Here is a 20,179-nt window from a genome sequence, read left to right as displayed (position 1 = left end):
TTTAAGTAACTTTTGGATTTCTTCTTGGAAAAATAATCTGGTTTTTGTGGCATTTCATGTGAAGTTGCAAGTGATACAATTTGCAATTTCTTTGCAAGAACGGCAGCTTTGACATGCCATGGCTTAAAATAATTTGTATTCTAAAGAAATGAAGGTTTAAATGTCTGGGTGAGCCCGCTTTTGTAGTAGGATCTGCAATTTAAGTATGTCGAGAGCATTTGCAACATATAGCCCAGCTTCAAGAATTATAGAATACAATACAAAATTGCGTGTACTCTGGTGCAATTGCGAGAGAAAATGTAAACAGAAGTACCAGAAAAAGAAGAAAGAGTGAAGTTACACATACAGCATTTCTGTCAAATTCCCTGAAAGAGTAATGAGGGCACGAAACGGTTGCTCCCCTTCCATTCTATACATTGTGGCTGAGCTTATCATGCTCTGCTTTATTTTATTTCATCTGCAGTTATGAGGAATGATATATTAGGCCTTTTCTATTTCCCATTTCCCCGCTCGCTATCTCTATGCTCGATTAACTTGACGAAAAAATTGCGAAAGCAACAACAAAGTTATGGAGGAAGAATCGCCGCTAGAGAGTATGGCTATATAGCTCACTAGGCCGCACTGCCTTACCAGCACATGCAATTTAAGGCAGCTCTCTCTCGCGTTGACGACATATCGCACCCTAAATACAAAAGGGTCACAACTCAAAATGTACCATTTGCTCAAATATGAACGAGACTTTATCAATACAACGGTCCGCGGATGACATATGGCAAAAATAAATTTTTTGGTTTCTGGTAGGACTGTTATAAGCTTACATGGCAAATTTCAGCGTGATATGTCACATAGTTTGTTTTCTGTGCTGCTGTAAACAAGTCAAGCTCGAGTGTGGAAAATTTTGAGTTGTGATCCTTTTGTATTTAGGGTGCGATATGTTCATTTGCTTCATACATTCACCACTTGCTAAGTCTTGGCGAAAGAAGAGTCCTATTATAAGATTGCGATATCAGGGAGAGTATTTCTGGCTGTGATATAATAGGAGAGAATATGGTAAGATAATAATAGCAAGAAAAATGAAAACAAATGTGCCTTTATTACCTCAGCTCAATAGCTGATTCTATCGAATTCACTAAGAGCGTACAGTGGCAATAAAGAGCTCGGGCATGCATAGCATACAGCTTCAAATTCGAAGTTCTTGTAAGAAATGCAAGCTAAATATTTTTGTTTTTATATTTTTATATTGATTGAATACCCAGGGATTTTAAAAATAGTAACAATAATTTATAAATCCATTACCTCCTTGTTATAAAAAATTTATCATGCAGCATTCGCAAAATTGAAGTTGGACATCTGGCATTATTGCGTTCGTTTGGCATGGGGAATCCCACAATCAAGAATCAAACGTAATAAATATAAATAAAAAAACAGTCGTGTTTTCTTGAATAAAAGTCAAAAAGTAAAAATTATAAACATGGGTAGACAACATGGGCAAAGCTCAATTAAAGTCAGAAAAAGGGTAAAACCATTCGGGAAATCGTGATAAAACGTTTCAAGGAAATATAATCCGTGGAAAATAAGAAGAAATCGGGACGACCAAAACTGTTTCCGGTTTTCGGTTGCAAATCCAAATTTGAGCGCTCCTAAGCTCGCAGCGGAAGTCGTCCAACACATTAATATCAATTGCAATCCCGAAAGTATACGTTGAGTGTTGCGAAAGAATAATTATAATGGAGAAGTTGCACGAAAAATATCTTTCATCAACGAGATTAACCGACACAAGAGAATAAAATTTGCAAAGCGTCATGAGGATAAAGATTTCGAGTTGTAGAAGCACGTTTTATTTACAGATGAAAGTAAGTTTAACATATTTAGGTCAGATGCACAATCATATGAGTGGAGAATACCTAATGAAGATTTGCTGGAAAAAAACTTACGTCCGACAGTTAAACATGGAGGTTGGTCGGTAAAGGGTTGTATGTCCGCTGCTGGTACTGAAAATTTGTGCTTCTTTGACGGCAATATGAACCCCAAGCAATACCTAACAATCTTGAAAGAAAATTGTGTCTAAAGTACTGAAAAGTTGGGAATTAAGGATCATTTACACTTGATGCCCGTCAATGGCTTATGTACAACTGGCCTTAAGTACTTGAAATACCATAATCTCCAGACATCAATGTAATTGAATATCTGAAAAAGCATACTATTAGAAACTAGAAAGGCCTAGAAGATGCTATTTAAGAAGAGTGGGAGAAAATATATCCTTTAACATGAAAGAAGCTCGTCGAACCCATGCCAAGAAGACTGAGTGCTATGAGAAGAAATAAAGCCTTGCCGACTAAATATTAATTATATTGTGTTTTCTTAAATATTATTTGCCTAACTCTACTTTATATAACTGCCCGAGTTCTTTTTTTGTCACGTACCATATTTTGTAAGTTTTTATGTTTGTATTTTCTATGTACGAATGAGTTGAAGTTAAATTATGTTTTTTGTAGTTTTCAAAAGCCTCTTACGGAACGAAAATAAATGTGACACATAAACGCATCCGATTTGCATTTTAATATATATTTTTAGTTTTAAAGCTATATCATTTGGCTTTTTATTGAGCCCACTGTATGTAGCCACCTTCGATATTATCAACACCGCGGAATTTCTTGGCGTTTGCTGGATGGAAGCAGATATTTTGTTTTGTACACTTTCATCATAAGTCTCAACCTACTTCTTTTACTACTGAATAAAATGAATGAAATGCTTCAACAAATCCTCCTTTAAGTATTTCTTTCAGCTAATAATGTTATATATTTTGAGCGTAAAATTTTAAGGAGAATTTTTTGCCATGCACGAGAGCCTGATGGACCGTATGGAATAAAACATTACATTGAGGTCAAAAACTGGTAAATGGACAAAACATTGTGCGCTTCGTGAAGGCCCAATGTCTTTGATGGCTAAGGCACGTACTTCGAATGGACGACAAGAGAATTCCAAAGCAGACTTTTAACTCTTGCAAATTGGGCTGCGGAAAGTGCGGACCGCTCCAAGAAAATGGCCATATTATGTGAAACCATGAACGCACGAAAGAATCCATGCAATGAACCGACATGTATGGAGCGCAATAGTAAATGAAGTTGTAAATGCTCTGATGATGATGATGAAGATGTTGAATATGTCATACAGTTTCTGGTAAGTACGAATAAGCTTTAAAAGGGATTGGAGTGCACTTTTTGCTGAAGAACTTTAGCTAGCAAAACTAAATCTATTATTATGAGGGGATTAAGCATTGCCCCCTTCACGTATTTAGAATATTTCTCTGAGCTCAACTTCCTCAACAAATTTTAGTATTTGTCCTATTTTTATTTAGTTTTTCAGTCTAAGCATAATAGTTTCATTTGCTGAAAATAAATCCACAGCAACCGACTTTTGCTCTTGTCTGAATTTTTAAGAATTAACTATTTCGATATACTACATATAAACCAATTAAGGCTATAAAATGGTTCTGGTTACAGCAGAGGAGTGGATTGCTTCGGTTGTGACATTCTGAAGAGTGATAACTGGCAAGTAACTTCTTTATGTTTCTATCTTTAGCTATCTTCTTATGATGAACAGTAACAAAAACATATGCATGGCGGATGAAACTTTTTGTATTCTGAACTCAAAACTACCTGTTTGCACTTAAAATGCATTGCACATCATCAATTCGAAAATGCGTAATGTAGGGTACACTTCATCAAAAGAAAAATGTATTGGGGGAGAAACCGGCTGTACAAAAATTTAACAAATACATGAAGTGACTGCGAGAATGAGAGAAAGCAAAGGAAATATATACCTATTTACGCATACACATAAATACTCGTATATTTGTTGCGACGAATGAACTACAACAAAATAGATGAGCTGCTCACTACTCTCTCCATGTCTCTTTTTCTTGGACTTGTTTTTACTTTACTTTACTTGTACTCAAGTCAGCCGGTATCATTTTAGTGCTTTATACATATTAGCGTTGCTTTGGGCATTCGAAGGCTCATTTAGTTTTTGTGTGCTGTGTGAAGTGGACGTCAACAAAGTAGAAGAAAACAAAAAACAGGTGAGTTGTTGTGGGGAAATAAAAATACATATGTACATACATATAAGCCGAAGAGCTGTATTGTTATGATTTTTTTTTTAATTTTTGCTGAAGCCAATTTGCCGTGTGTTGAAACCCATCGACTTTAGTTGGTTGAGCAAAGCTTTTGGAATATTTACATCAATTTAGGGCAAAAGTCAAGATGTTGCGTTTTAATTATTTAAATATTGCAGCAATTGACCTGTTTATGTAAATAGTGATGGCAAAATTAAGAAAGAGGGAGAAAACTTTGGTAAAAATAAAGAGTAAAGTTCGTTACGCGACCGAGACTGAAGTGTTAGTTATTGCTTGCACATTTCCGCAATTTCAACTAACAAATTGGTTACTGGTTTAGAGATATTCAAGGTTGGTGTAAAAATTTCCACCAGCATTTAGTTTTAATATAAATTAGATAGGAACTGTAGTTGTTTTTGTGGAGTTTTTAGTTTATTTACAGAATTACATTTTGGAGTGATGACAAATTTTTAAGTATTTGATTTATATAAACTTATAGACTAATTTTATGCTCTAATTTGCTCTCCCTTAGGCAATATGTCATTCCTGGTGGTTCTGCTCATTCTCTACATCATATGGGATGTTAACTATTTCATTCGGTGCATTTTCACAGTCTTGGCTGGTCGTCTATTCCAGAGTAAGCGCAAGGTCACTGATACCACAACCATCTACGGTAAGTGATACTTTTCCCAACTTTTGAAAAATTTTTATTTGGTTTTTCAACTACTCTATTTTTTTCTGACTTTGTCAACAGGTCTGTGCACTTCACAGGATGTAGATATTTTCATTCGCCACATGAATAACGCCCGTTATCTGCGTGAGCTAGACTTTGCCCGCTTCCATTTTTATGCGCTCACAGGTCTCTACGAAAAAGTACGTCAGCGTAAAGGCGGCGCTGTACAAGGTGCATCGAGCGTTCGCTATCGTCGCACCATACCCATTTTCAATGCATACAAAATCCAGACGAAACTTATTTGGTGGGATGAGAAGGCTATTTATTTGGAACAGTCATTTGTGACATTATCGGATGGCTTCGTACGCGCTGTGGCACTATCCAAACAATGCATCACCAATTGTGATGTCACAGAGTTGATGGAAACCTTTCCCGAAGCCACAACCCGACCGGATATGCCAGCGGATCTGAAGCTGTGGTTAGACTCGATCGAAGTATCTAGTCAAAAGCTGCGCAAGGAAAAGTGAATGTTAAGTGGACTATAAGTTAGCTTACATTTATTTTAGATTATGTGCATATACTCATATACACAATACACTCATACACAATATAGGTGAAACATTTTTATTTTTATTATTTTTACTTAAATATGTACTTCTGTACAGTGTCGTGCACATTTAAAGAATAGTGGTGCTGTAATAAAATTTAAGAGACTCAAAGTTCAAAGGCATAGTTCATGTTTTATTGTGAGAAGCTGTGAGACAATAATTGCATGGATGGCGGAGGTATTGCCCCTTAAATTATGCAACAACAGCATTTCGGTTTGATAATGGCAATGTTGAGTGAGCGTTAGAGTTGCGGTACAAGAAATAGTGGCTGCTTGCGGTAACAAAAAAATATTCCAATAACAAAATTGCTAGTAACGTGCGAAATAAACAAAAAATGGAAGGTAATACCAGAACTCTTCCGAAATTAGCACCCATGTGGGCAAGTGTAAAGAAGCCGTGAATACTTAGATCTACTAGGTGGCGCCAAATTAATCATCCATTTTATATTTTATTTGAATAAATTTTTTACTAAATAAAAAATAATAATTTTGAGTGATGAAAATATTTATTTTGACCTTCTCACGCTTATATACCTACTGCAGCTATCGAGGTCACAAGTGTCAATTATGACACCGTTTGCAAAATTATAAATCTTCTGATAGGGTTATTATTTTTGTTAATATTCTGAAGCAATTAGAAGAAATTACAATAGATATTTAACTATATTTAAGGAAATTGCAGAATTATATAAATCTTCTTAGAATTGGTAATTTAGTGCGAACTTCCAATGCGAAAGCTATAGCGAAGAAGAAGCAAAGAAACTGTGATGCCAATCAGATATGTATATATTATACGCATACGAAAATGAGCAGAGAGAAAAACTCACCTTAATTATTTTCCAATTTTACACTTTTCCTGATACCAATCTTGGACGATGGGTCACATGCAAGGGTAAGGTTTGGCCATCCAAAGCCAAAGTGTGAGTGTTATTGCGGCTGCTACGCCATTGGGGACTCGGCAGGAGAATTCAGCTCTCAGTCATTTCACACTTATTCTTACGCTCGTCCAATCACTCGTTTAGGCTATAGATTACAAGATGCGAAACTATTTTTCTCTCGCTCTCAAAATGTGCATTTTTTATAACTACAGCCAGTGATGGCACACCGGAAGAAACATTAATTGGAAATTTTGTGAACAAAAATTGGGAATTTTGCAGCTTCCATAGCACCACCCCACACATAAAATCTATTTATAATATCCTAATGCGCCATTGCAATCAGGTAGTATTAGTTAGTCGTGCCATGGAATTGCATAATAATTAAAGAAACTTTCAATTATATACAATTAAATGAATGACAATAAATGCGACAGTGGGAACGTGTTTAAGAATGAGATAATCTCACAAACTCTATACGATTAGAGTGTCTATTTCTGAATGGATTAGATCTGGTCATTTCATCATTTATGTACGTAGAAAAATTATAATTTCTATTACATGAGAGGAGAAAAACAAAATATTAGAGTATCACTCCTTTACCCGAAGTTGAAGGGCAAAAAATTCTTCTGAATGTCTAAATGAAGCTACATAAGAAGGCACAAACAGGACTGTACGACAAAATCAAACCTTTACCCAATTATAGTTTTGACATATTTGTGGCATTTAAGTTGCATTTGGAGATTTGACGTATTTAGAGACTTGTAGCAGAATTTTATGGGAAATAAAGGGGTTTCCAATAATAGGTGTTATTCCCGTAAAAGATCAAGGGTTTCGTTGTAGCGCCGTCTTGTTGAAAATAAATGTTGTCAATACCATCCAATTTTGGCCATAAAAATCGTTAATCATCACTCGATAGCGCAATCCATTCACCGTAACTGTTGCTCCAGCTTAATTTTCGAAAAAGTAAGGTCCAATCACTCCACTGGAACATAAACCGCGCCAAACGGTCACATGTTGAGGATAGAGAGGCTTTTCAACAATAATTCTCGGATTTTCTGAGCCCCAGATGCGACAATTTTGCTTGTTGATGAAGCCACCGAGGTGAAACTGGGCTTCATCACTCAAAATGATTTTTTGATGGAATTCCGGATCATTTTCATGCATTTCAACGACCCAATAAGCAAAGACACGACATTGTTGATAATCGGCCGGCTTGAGTTTTTGTGTTAACTGGACTTTATAAGCCCTAATACCCAAATCTTTATACAAAATACGGTGTAACGTTTGTGGAAAGCCTAATTCCAAAGAACGACGAGGAATGGACAAACCTGGGTTTTCTTTAACATTTTCGGCTACAACAGTAATATTTTCGGCTGTTCTTGAGCGACGTGCACTGGTTTAATTCTTCGCATCACGAACTTGCCCCAATAGCTCGAATATTTTCACCAGTTTTTGTATTGCGGCCCTACAAGGTGCTTCACGATGACCCAAAAATGTTCGAGTTTTACGAACCGTCTCTGCCAAATTTTCACCAATTTTATAGTGATTTTAACACCTGTTATTGGAAAACTCTTGTAGGTGCGGCACATTTTAATCAACTGTATCCCTCTGTTATGACTATATATTTTCCTTTTCACCCAAAAGAGACAAAAAAGCCAATCAATTGAGGAGTTCGATAGCTACAATGTTCCATAAAAATGTTCCCCGTTTTTTTAAATACAACTTTTAAACACATCGTGTGTATAAAATGTAAGAATTACGCAGTTTCTTTGACGATTTACCATAAGAATGTGTAACAGAGTGAAAACTTTGAACCGCACTTAGATACAATTCAGATATAAACTTTCAAATCGTCGATAAACGTATTCCCATGTCGATGGGTCGTTAATGACCGGCCCGTTTTCTTATGTTTTCTCCGGAACTACTAAGCAAGTTGGAGGGGTTATCTCCACTCCTCAAAAAAGTATTCGTCACAAGGATAATTTAGTAAAAATTTCGAATTCGTAGTACAGTTTGTATTGAACAGCCAGAGCAAGCAATTTACAAGCGGACGTCAACGACCCATCCACATAGGGTTCGGTAGTTTTCTGTAGGTAAGTGAAATTTTTTTCGTGTGGAAAATATGCCATTTTAAGCTATTTTAACTTATATTGTCTAATTTTCGTTATCAAACATACAAATTTGTAAATACAAAATGGCAGATCGGACAAGCGCTGGAATTGAGCGAACCTGTGAAATATTTCGGAAGCGATTCAAATGATAATGAAGAAGATGTTCTTGAAGAACAAGAAGAGTCGTGTAGTGAAGAATACGCTGAAAAGTTTTTGAATCCGCTCATACTTCAGATGTAGAAGAAGCAGAATCACAGCCATTAACGTCTACTCGACAACGACGATGTGTGTATGGGAAACATTGGTATAAATAGAAATTAAATTTACCTGAAGTACGAGGTCGGCGTGCGTCCGAAAAAATCGTGCTCTAACGGCTAAGGGAGGGGATCGCTTGCTCGCTATTGTTTACAGATGACATTTTGGAGATCATTTTGAAATATATGAATATAGGAATCAATAAATATAACGAAACGGCAGGTGAAGATGCAGTGCACGCTGCTTTCCAAAAAATAACTCCTGTCGAACTTATATAGACATGGGATTAAGGTGCCAAATGGGACACCATGGGATAGGGTTAATCATTACATTTTTTTTTTGAATAACTTTTTTACTAAATAAAAAAAATATTCTAAGTGATCCAAATCTTTATTTTGACCTTTACGCGCTCCATTGCCTGTCTGTGTACAGTTAATTAGTTCACAAGTATAATGATTGCTTATGATTCTCCCTTTCGCTATTCGGCATCCAATGGCAAGCCTCTGAGAGTATTTGTGCAACTAATATACTTTCAATCAAATCTATTACGTTGAATAAGTATGTAGCGTTTTTACTCAAGACGTTTATTTAAATAAAAAACAATAATTAAACCAATAAGTTAATCACTTATATATTCACCGTTGCTGTTTACAACCTCTTCCCATTTCGCGACCAATTTGTTGATGCTGTTCCGCCAAAAATCGCTTGGTCTGATGTCAAAGAAGTTATTGAGGCAGTTTTTAAGGACCTTTTTGTTATCGAAAGTAACGCCCTTCATATTGGTAGGGAGTGGAAAAGGTGGTAATCGGTGTGTGTAAGATCGAGAGAATACGGCGGATGCTGAAGGACTTTCCATTCGAACACTTAGAGTGCGGTTTTGACGACTTGTGTAACATGGGCAACATGGAGCTTGGCGTTGTCATGAAGAAGTATGGTTTGACCATGTCGTTCAGCTCTTTTCAGTCGAAAAACTTCTTTCATGCGTTGTAGTTGGGCAATGTAGAGCTCCTTGTTGACCGTGACATTCTTTTCGAATATTTCCCAATGCACTGGGAGGGCCCAATCCCACCAAACACAGCAACATCATCACATTATTGCTTACGAAAGTTGGTTATTTTGACACTGTTTTGTTCCACACTTTCCCTAGTGACGCCCCGACAGAATTACTCGCAAAAGTTCTCCTTCAAGCGCAACCTCTTAATTCAAAAGTTTTGGTTCGCAGTGGCATAAAATGGTAGGGTGGTCCATTTGTCGAAAAAATTCTTCAATTTGTGGGGCCCAATTGGGAAAGCTGCAACACTTTAATTTTATTATTGCATGCTAGTTTTTATTTGTACATAATTTTTAGTACACTTTTCGAATATATTTTTAACTGATCTACTTTTATAGCCTAATCTTACTCCCTTATCATGAACACCGATGCAGAGGATACAGAAGGTAGTGCCTTCCGAAAACTGATACTTTATTTTTGGCGAATTTGACAATTTAGTGATGTCAGTACTCACGCCGTATATAAACAAACCTTTGTGTGTAAATGTATTGGGTATGGGAATAACTTTCCGCCCTTGTAAAAGAGGGCGCTTATGATACTATTTTTGTGTTCGTACTAGTAATATACTGGTGATTTGAAGGTGTATATGTGAGGTCTGGATCGCAGTAGTTGACATTGGATTGAAGCGTAAATATCCTTTTTTAACTGACGCCAAAAATGTCTACGTTCGTCTCGAAAAACATGTTGCTAAACCGGTCCAGAAATATTTAGAGGGAATGAATTGGGAAATCTTGCCCCAGCCGCCGTATTCCCCAGACATTGCACCTTCTAATTACCATCTGTTCCGATCAGTGCAGTCAGCTCTTACCACTTCTTACGAGAGCATAACAAACTGCCTCAATGAATGGATCAAGTCAACCGAACTCGAATTTTTCGTCAGAGGAATCTGTATGTTGTCTGAAAGATGGAGTAAAGTTTTAGCTTTCAATGGCACATATTTCACATAATATCTCGTATTATTTAATTGTTTAAATAAATTGTAAATTTGGCTAAGAAAAGATGGATACTTATTCCTATACCTATATGTACGTTCGATTTATTCTATATCCCTGGGCTTCCTCTCACTTGCGTTTATTCTTACTCTTCTTTTTTGCTTTATTGACGTCACGGCACTAGAAAAGACTCATTCTTGTATTCTATCATTCATTACCATGAATCATATATAGAAGAAGGCTATGCATTTGTTATCGAATTTAGGAAAAAAGTATGTGACGTCATTTTCTTGATATTTCTCTTCTGTGACCCCTTCTTGGTTTGTTTACATTTGTGATGTTGGCTTGTGCGCTATTTAGGCGTGATTGTTTGTTCAACGTGAGCACACTTAAAGAATAATACGGCATAAAAACATGTTTTATATTCAAAAAAATTTATCATAATAAAGGGTGTCGGCCATTTTGAGCCACTTAATAAACCACGGAAAAAAGTTAGTAGGCAATTGCAATGTTAAACTTATACCTTTAGTTTTTAAAATATAGGTTTTCACAGCTTTTGGGAAACGTACATTGTTTATTCTGTTGCGCAATCACTGCCGTCTTCTTCATTTTCGTTTCGTCGCATAATTCGTAGTTGAAAATAGCTTTTTTTATTATTTCCCTCTTACGAGCCCTTATGTCGTTGGCTCATGCTACCTTACCTAAAACAGCTTAAATACCACTTCACTCACAGAGAACTTGTATTCGAACATGTTTGACAGTATGATCGAACATTTTCAAGCACTGTGAGTGTGCCACCAACTATTGGCCGAATAATAAACAATAGGTTTTAAGTGTTTTCTCCGTCGATGTTTACCCACCATCAATTAGCGCCTAAGTTGAATGCGAGGGCATCAATGCCAGCTACAACACCGTCAATCAAGCAGCAACAAGTAATGCATATGAGCAATGAATGTCAACTGTGGCGCATCCGAAAGAGAGCAGCAATCAAGTAAGAATGCAACGGTGTAAAGTAGCAGCAGCAGTAGCGGCCGCCGCCTCAGTAGCAGATGCTTTGCTTATTGCGCGCCTCCCCCCTTTATTGGATTTAATATATCTAGCGCGTATTTACAGCGAAGAGTAGCTCCTCGGTAATAAGTATCTATTTATTTATCTGGTTGACTGTGAATGCCGTCCGCTGTTGGCTGTCAGCGATACCAAAGAATGTTTAATGCATTCAGTTGTTGTTGAATGCTCGCAACGTACAGAACGGTGACGCGAAAGCTGAAACTTTAAAACGGCGAAATAAATAAATGTGAATGTTTATTTAAGTGAATTATCAGTTGTGTTCAGTTCAGTTGTAATGTTACGCAGTGCTTTATTGATGTACTTACACATACATATATATCGTACTCGTATATGAGGTGCTGGTTAGTTGGGTGCTGTCGCAATAAAGTGGTTAAGAGTAAGGACAACAAGGATTATTCTGATTTTTTTTTTTGTTGAAAAAGGTCTACTTTTTCAATGCAGTGAAATTGCAAATACTCAATTTGGTGATTATTTTGTATAAATATGTAATTGTAAAGGAAAAAATAAATACAAAAATTAAATAGTTATAATAATATACATAATCAAATATTAATTATTTGTATAAGTTATAGGGTATTTAAAAAAAAAATTCGTGTCTATGCTCAAACATTTTTTTTCCTTATACATATAACAACTCGTCGAAAAATAATTCCAAGAATGACATACAGAGTGTCCCAAAAAAAAGCAGACGCACTCTACGTGATTATAAAAACAATTCATATGTATTAAAATGGGGTGCAGATTAAAAGTACAATTTAAAAAAGACAGTTGTGGTAGGAACTGGCTTGAAAAATGGTATCTTTTTTATGTCATCTTTGACATTTGTCATGTCAAGGAGACAGATGTAAAATTTTATACAATAGAGGTTAGGTTAGGTTAGCCTGGTTGGCAATAAGGCACGCATAAACCTTCTGGTCCCTAGCAAAACCAGATGGAGACCGACCTCTGTGAATACTGAAAGTAGACATCATGTAGGATGTCAGCGCTTTTGGTGAATCAAAGCAGAGCTGGGAGAGCCGCTTTTGAAAAGCCCTCCACACTCTCAAACAATGGGGCTCCCAGGCATTTTAAACGAGTTTTTAATAATACCGGAAAAACGCACAGAAGGTGTTCTAAAGTTTCCTCATCATCCTCTTTGCATTCCCTGCATTTGTCCGTGTTAGCAATCCCTATCTGGTACGCATGTGCCGCCAATAGAGTATGAGCTCTTAGCATACCTATAATAGTTCTGCAGTCCTTTCGCGAGAGCGTACGATACGAATACGATATTTATAAGATAGAACATCGCGTTTAAGTTATTGAAACTTATAATGAAAATGGTCGATCTTTAAGAACAATATATCACAAAATTCGTAATGTTTTTGGCGGAAAGAATCATTCGTTTGAATCGACAGTTCAAAGGTTCAAAAATTTCAAGAAACTGGTTCTGTCGAGTATATAAAAAAGAACTGATGGGCCAAAAACTGGGCATTCTGCTGAGAATATTGCTGCTGTAGCGCAAAGTGTTGCTGAAAAACATTTAACATCGATCTGGACGTACTCAACAATTAGGTATTCATGAATTGACTGTTTAGCCGCTTTTACCTGTAGACGTGATCATGGTGGACATTAAATGATGTGATTTTTCACAAATGAGCCATATTTTGAATAAAAATAGGGACACCTGAAAAATCTGAAACATATTTTATATTAACAAAACTTTTTGGCGCGTCTTTTGAAAGTCCCTTGAATTTATATTATAATTGCAAGCTACAGCTTATAATAAATATTTTAATGAATAATAAATAATGAAAACAAATGTGGAATTTATTTAGTCAATTCAATTGTTCAAACTGTTCCTCATTTTGATCTTAACAATGTTGGCGCTGCGAAGCAATGCAGTCGCAAGCACGGTGAAGCATTTTCTCATGCATTCTTCGATTTCAAAGAAAAAAATTGGCCCTTCTTCAAGCAATTCATCTGTTTGTCAGATTTCATTGAAATAAACTCTCACATCACTTTGATAGTGGAGAGTGCACAAACTCGCTGAAAATAACAGTCTCTTTAGCCTTAAAAATACTTGGCATGACCTTCCCCTGCAGAAAATTCGGGTGTGTACACATTTTCTTGGGACACACTGTATTACACAGCTATACTTTGCTAAGTTATAGCTGCTGTCTGTTATCATTTAATTTTTGCATTCAAATTTAGTTATTCACCAACCAGCATACTTTATCTGACAGACTTGTAAATCTTCCATAAGACAGCAAGTACAGTTGTATTACCGTAAATAAGCAAAATAATCTTAACATTTTACTATAAAGCACTTTTTTTCATTATTTTAAATATGGAACTAGCCGTCATCATACAATTGTTTTAGTAGCTAATCTTTTTTCTGCATATTTTTTTAAATTAACGGATGCACTAAAGCGGATGCATCCCATCACCGTGGCGTGCTTGTTGCTGTTATGCTGTTAATGGTTGTTGTTTATTTATAAATATTAGCTTACCCGCAGTAGCAACTGTTGATGCCGCCACCACATCTCACTTAAATCACTCAAATGTGCAGCTAATGCCGCAAATGTACACAAACAAATGCAAACACACGCATAGCACCACAAATACTTAAGTGAATATTTCATAGATGTTTGCACAGGGTTTTGTAAGTGTAAAGTATACGCCCCGTCATTCTCCCCCCCACTCGGTCCCAATGTGTGCTATGTTACACGTGTGTGTGGAGGTTCGGTGTGTTGGCTGATAAAAAATGAACGAATCAGTACAAATGCTAAGATGCAATCAATTTATCAAGCGATGAGCAGTAACGGCAGCGCAGCTACTTTTTTCATAGAGAAGAAGCCATGCAAGTAGTATCTGGTGTGTGTGTGTGTACGTGCGAGTGTGTGTGTATTATCATTTATTTTGTTAAATCGGCAACAGGTGTGGTTGATTGGAGCGACACAATAAATAATTGGTGAATTTTGTTTATAACACGAAGTTGATATTTTTATGACTCAAGTGCAGGCGAAGTAAGTGAAATTAAAAAAAAATTAGCTTTCTTACTTATACTCGTATACATAGTTGTATTATATAAAAATTGCTTTTAACGAAAATTGTGTCAAAGTGCTTTTACGCATTCATTATTTTAATTTCTAAGAAAATATAAAACGCATATACATATATGTAAATGGAATATTTAGTTGCCCCAGCTCTGGATTTTCTTGCTTCAGTGCATGCAAATTTCCATTCACCTACACATTCTTAGCAAAATTTAGACACTTTTTAAGATTTGTCCTTTTGCACTGAAAATTCACTACGTTTAAATCACCAGTAGTAGATAACGTCTAAGCCATTTCACTACAACAACAAAGTATTGCAGTCAAACCAGTTGTCGCATGACGTTGATTTTGCGAAAGTAGCTAACTACAGCTATACTCGTATTCTGTTGTATAGAAAAGTGTGAAAAACAAAATGATGAAAAAAAAAACCAGATGCAACACAACTCAAGGAGAGAGTAATAGATAAATAGAAAAATGCTGTCTACTAGAATATTTGCAAAGTCAACCTTAACTACCTGTTTGAAATTTTAGCTATGCGTTCAGGTATTGAGGCCACTGCTACAGCCACTGCGGATCCCAATGGGCACATCAAAAGCAATTTAATGCATTAGAGAATATGTAAATACATTTTTTTGAAAAATTATGAAAAGCTTCGGAGCGCTTAGGCAAAAGGAAAACATAAACAAAGAAATATTTATTAAAAACATCTAATAAATTAAGAGTGCAACAAAAAAACAATAGCTGACAATGAAGATCGGGCATGATATATAAATGTTTGTTAAGGGGTTACATGGGTTTCGTTGGTTCAAAAAATCGATTTATTTTTTTTCGGCTTATTAATTTCTACAACATCTCAGGAATATTATCCTAAATTTTCAAGTCGATCCGAATAATAAATTCGGAGATACAGCCTTTGGAATGTGTGCGCTCCAAGTCACTTTTATTGTTACTCAAACTTTAAACGCGTTTTTCCCGGAACTGTGTTTTCAAAGTCGGTTGCCAAATGTTCTCGAAAACTACTCAACCGATTTTGATGAAATTTTACACAGGTGTTCGAAATACAATTTACTCGTGCTTGAGCGAAAGATTTTTTTTTTTTTTTTCAATTACAACTATTTAAAAAAAACAAAATTTCACGCAAATTTGACCGAAATTTTCATTTTTTTGGAAAAATGTCTGCCAAAATTCCAATTTTTACTTTTTTATTCTTTCCTTCGTTCAAGCACGAGTTTATGGTCTTAACTAAAGCACTCATTTTTGTTTTTTCATTTTTGATGAGCCTGTTAGGAGTTATGCTGACAATGCGGACGCGCCTTTTTTTCGAGGGGTCACCGTAAATGACGTCACAATGGAGGAGTTCTAATTTTTTTTTTTTGAAAATTTCAGAAATTATTCTTTAAATATGTATCTATAAGACAGAAAAAAGTTTGAATTAAATAAATAATTTTTTACATAGAAAAAAAATGTTGAAAATAGGCCTTTTTTTATCCGACGAAACCCATGTAACCCTTTAATATATGTATTTTTTGCTCCATATATTTTGCCTCCTTCCGGCAGCAGAATATGAAAATAGTATGCTAAAAACGAAAACAATGGAAAACAGCGTCCACATAAAGCACATATTCGGAAGTCTTTTGTGTACAGGGTCCGGCACTCGAGTGTAACCAATTAACAAGGTCAAAAATTTAGTGGGGAAAATTTCTTTTATTCAATCCAAAGTAAAAAATGTGTGAAAATAATACAAGACTAAGAATAAATTTACTTTTGCTCGACACAACCACCTTTTGCCTTGACTATGGCCTTGTGAAACAAATCTGAAGCTGCCCGAATGTTACTTGTAGGTATTTTTGCTCACTCGCGGACAATGGCTTTTTCAGTGCCTCGAGACTGGTGAATCTTTCAGTTCGGACCTTGTTCTCGAAAATGGCCGAAAGGGAATAATCCATCCGATTCGCGACTGGTGAATTGAAGAGCCATTAAGTGGACGTTATGAAGTTCGGAACGTTGTTTTTTAGCCATTCTTGGTTCACTCGAGCTTTGTGAGACGGTGCCGAGTTTTGTTGAAACATCCATGGTCTGCCACCGAAACATTTTTTGTCCAAGGTTTTCAAGCAATATCCAGAATACTTTCCCGATAATATTTCGCATTTACTTTGACGACAGGCTCGATGAAAACGATTGGAGAGCACCCATCTGCGGTTACAGCGGCCCAAACTATTACATGTGGCGGGTGCTGCCTCCTGCTGGCCAATCGATGACTCAAATTCTCGTATGAACGTTCGATCAAATAAACCCTATCGTTTTGGGAATTTATGAATTGCTCAATTTGAAAAAATTTTCTCGTCAGAAAACACAATGTTCGGAAATTGACCGTTTTCGGCCAAGCGAAGTAACTCCTTCGTTCGCTCAAGTCTGATTTGTTGCTGCTTTGGTGTGAGATCATGCGCCTTTTGGATTTTGTAAGGCTTGACTTTGAGATCATTGTTCAGTATGCGGTGGATGCTACGGTCAGATATTTTCAGTTCTTTCGCTATTTGATTGACACTTCGGCGGAGATTTCGCTCAAGTCACTTTTTGAACCATTTCACGTGTCGTTGCAGTGTTTTGATGACCACCTCCATGACGCTTCGCGATGCTAAGAAGCTCGAGCTCACAAACAATCGCTGGTTGTGATTTTCTAGCCAAATGTAATGTTATCACATTATTACTTTTGAAATCCATTACTGATTTTCTTTTTTCGCGTTTACTCTCGACAAAATACTCGCACGCTTGTAAACAGTGCTCTGGACTGTCTTTTAGCTAACTAATAGAGAGTTGATGCCCGTGCAAAGGAGAGCAGGCTATCGACTATGATTAGAAGAAGAGACTAAATTATAGTCGATAGTTATTCTATTGTACTTTTCGTTCTAAATAGTACGTAAGAAAGTTATGCCCGTAAAATAGTAAAGAAATACTTTTACTAAAATTAAAAATATGCCAAATTCGTTTGCCTAATTAAAAAGTGTGAGAAAATGAGTTATTAGTGGAGACTGTTGAGAGCAGAAATACTATGCGTGAACTTAGCAGTTAACAGACTTCGACTAAGCCTTTTCGGTGAAAGACAAAGGTTTTGAGTTGGATATCGACAAAGAATGAAATAACATTTTAAGTTCGCCAAAAATACAGCAATTTTCTTCGACATTGCTCCGAACTAATGGAATTTCGGTCCTAAGTGTTTTGGCCATTTGAAAGGGTTTTCCAATAACAGGTGTTATTTTAAATAGCCCGCTATTTCGGTAGATGCCAATTTTGAAGCTGTCATTGTTTGATATTTGACAAGTAGAAACTACGCCATTAATAAAAATGGAATGATTCACGGTTAAACAACGCATTGAAATTATTAAAATTCACAATAAGAATGATGAAAATTTGGCAGAGACGGTTTGTAAAACTCGAACATTTTTGAGTCATCGTGAAGCACCTTGTCAGACCGTAATACAGAAATTTGTGAAAAAATTCGAGCTGTTTGGACAAGTTAGTGATGTGCAGAATAAAACCCGTGCACGTCGCTCAAGAACAGCCGAAAATACTGCTGTTGTAGGCGAAAGTGTTGAAGAAAACCCAGGTTTGTCCATTCCTCGTCGTTCTTTGGAATTAGGCATTCCACAAACGTCATTACACTGTATTTTGTATAAAGATTTGGGTCTTAGGGCTTCTAAAGTCCAGTTAACACAAGAACTCAAGCGGGTCGATCATCAAAAACTTCGTGTCTTTGCGGATTGGGTCGTTGAAATGCATGAAATTGATCCGGAATTCCATCAAAAAATTATCTTGAGTGATGAGGTCCATTTCCACCTCGGTGGCTTTATCAACAAACCAAATTGTCGGATCTGTGGCTCAGAAAATCCAAGATTTATTGTTGAAAAGCCTCTCTATCCTCAACGTGTGACTGTTTGGTGCGGTTTATGATCCGGCGGAGTTATTGGACCTTACTTTTTCGAAACTAAAGCTGGAGCAACAGTTACGGTGAATGGATTGCGATATCGAGAGACAATTTTTTATCTCCGAAATTGGATGGTATTGATCTTTGCAACGTTTAATTTTAACAAGCAACGAAACCATTGATGTTATTCGGGAAAAGTATCAAAATAAGACCTCTTATTGGAAAACCCTTTACAAGCAAGACAAATGTAAGTGAACTCTTCATAGAGACTTTCAATACAAGCAGAGATTTTTGAACGTTGGCTGGGTAACAAAGCTATAACCATGGCCAAAATGCTATGGGTAATATATATAAGTAGTTAATATTTAATTGAGACTGCATGAGTTGCAGCGATTAACCCAGTGTTGAAGAAAGTGGTGGGAGATGGTAGAATAAAATTAAGTTAAAAAATTTCAAATGCGGCAATGGTTATTACTTTATGGTGAACTACTTATTTACTAAAAGTGCATGTATACTTACATATACATACATATGTATAAGTCTATCCACTAATTAGGTAGGAATTACAAACAAATATATGATGCATGAAAAAGCACAGCACAGCTTGGTTGGAAATTAAGTCAAAATACACGAAAAAATAAAATAAAACGATAAATCAAAGAACTGACCAACCCGCAAGCGAATGGCCTTTTAAGTATGCCAGACAAATTATCCAGCTTTGTGTGGCAATTTGTGCATTGTCTGGCCAACAATCACATCATCGCACTTGCGTTTCAAGTCATCATCCGAGTACTCTCTTCTGTTGCCACTTGAATGCAAGCAGCTAACTGTTCCAGAAGCTACTTGACACAACTTGTACTAGTAAAATATGGACATATGGACATACATGCGTAAAGGCGTTCACGTGCATGTGTGTAGTTAAGTATGTGCTGCTGAAAACACTTATCTGGTTGAACATAGCCAAACGCGCTTTGGCGGTTGTTGCATGCAGCGCTGTAGCCGCCACACACGCAGCTGTGGCATCGAAGTGGTGGCGATGTTGATTCTCCATCATTGAGATGAGTTACTTTTGCACTTGCGAATCTTAAACCGGTTGCGCGATTAAAGAAGCCACCCGTTGCTCCACAAAGGAACTGGATAACAGCGTAATGCGTTGAAGCACGCTGACACTTAAAAATTCACACATTCATATATACATATACATGTGTTTGTGTATGCTCGTATGAACGAGTATTTAAATTTTTATGCTAATATAAATAATTGTATATATTTTACGGCCATTGCCCATAATTGCACACAAAAATGCAGTCACTGCAACAACAATAATAATCGTGAACAACCATTTGTTTTAATTGTAGTGAAAATAGTTGCTATGTTAGAAAAAATCACAACAATTAATATTTACACACAATTGTGAGGGCGACAAAGCGACAATGAGAGCGAATCACATTCAAATCAGTGGAATTTGTATGTAAATAATATTTGTGATATATTTTAAAGATTAATTAATGCGATCGTATTTAAGAAATGCAA

General features: G+C 36.3%; 2 protein-coding genes across 4 annotated transcripts in view; both read left to right on the top strand.

Moving 5' to 3' along the window:
- The first annotated feature begins 3,995 nt into the window (after window positions 1-3,995).
- On the top strand, window positions 3,996-5,517 carry LOC128856573 (protein THEM6). Of its 2 annotated transcripts, none has more exons than XM_054091881.1 (3): window positions 3,996-4,081; window positions 4,647-4,787; window positions 4,869-5,517. In XM_054091881.1, the coding sequence occupies exons 2-3, from the start codon at window positions 4,652-4,654 to the stop codon at window positions 5,312-5,314; spliced, it is 582 nt and encodes a 193-aa protein (XP_053947856.1). In that variant the 5' UTR covers window positions 3,996-4,081; window positions 4,647-4,651; the 3' UTR covers window positions 5,315-5,517. The 2 variants fall into 2 exon arrangements, with proteins under 2 accessions (XP_053947856.1, XP_053947857.1); XM_054091882.1 differs by lacking the exon at window positions 3,996-4,081 and adding an exon at window positions 4,442-4,465.
- A 6,335-nt stretch (window positions 5,518-11,852) lies between these two features.
- Window positions 11,853-20,179, top strand: part of LOC128858245 (tetraspanin-9) — a 40,992-nt gene continuing 32,665 nt past the window's right edge. The window contains exon 1 of one of the 2 annotated variants that reach the window (XM_054094358.1): window positions 11,853-12,065. The gene's annotated coding sequence lies outside the window, so the exon portion shown is untranslated. The other variant, XM_054094360.1, reaches the window with a different exon arrangement.

Source organism: Anastrepha ludens, chromosome 3 (genome assembly GCF_028408465.1).
Source record: "Anastrepha ludens isolate Willacy chromosome 3, idAnaLude1.1, whole genome shotgun sequence".
In the NCBI taxonomy this organism is placed as follows: Eukaryota; Metazoa; Arthropoda; class Insecta; order Diptera; family Tephritidae; genus Anastrepha; species Anastrepha ludens.
Note: the sequence above shows the minus strand (reverse complement) of the source record. Positions and strands in the feature narration are given on the sequence as shown.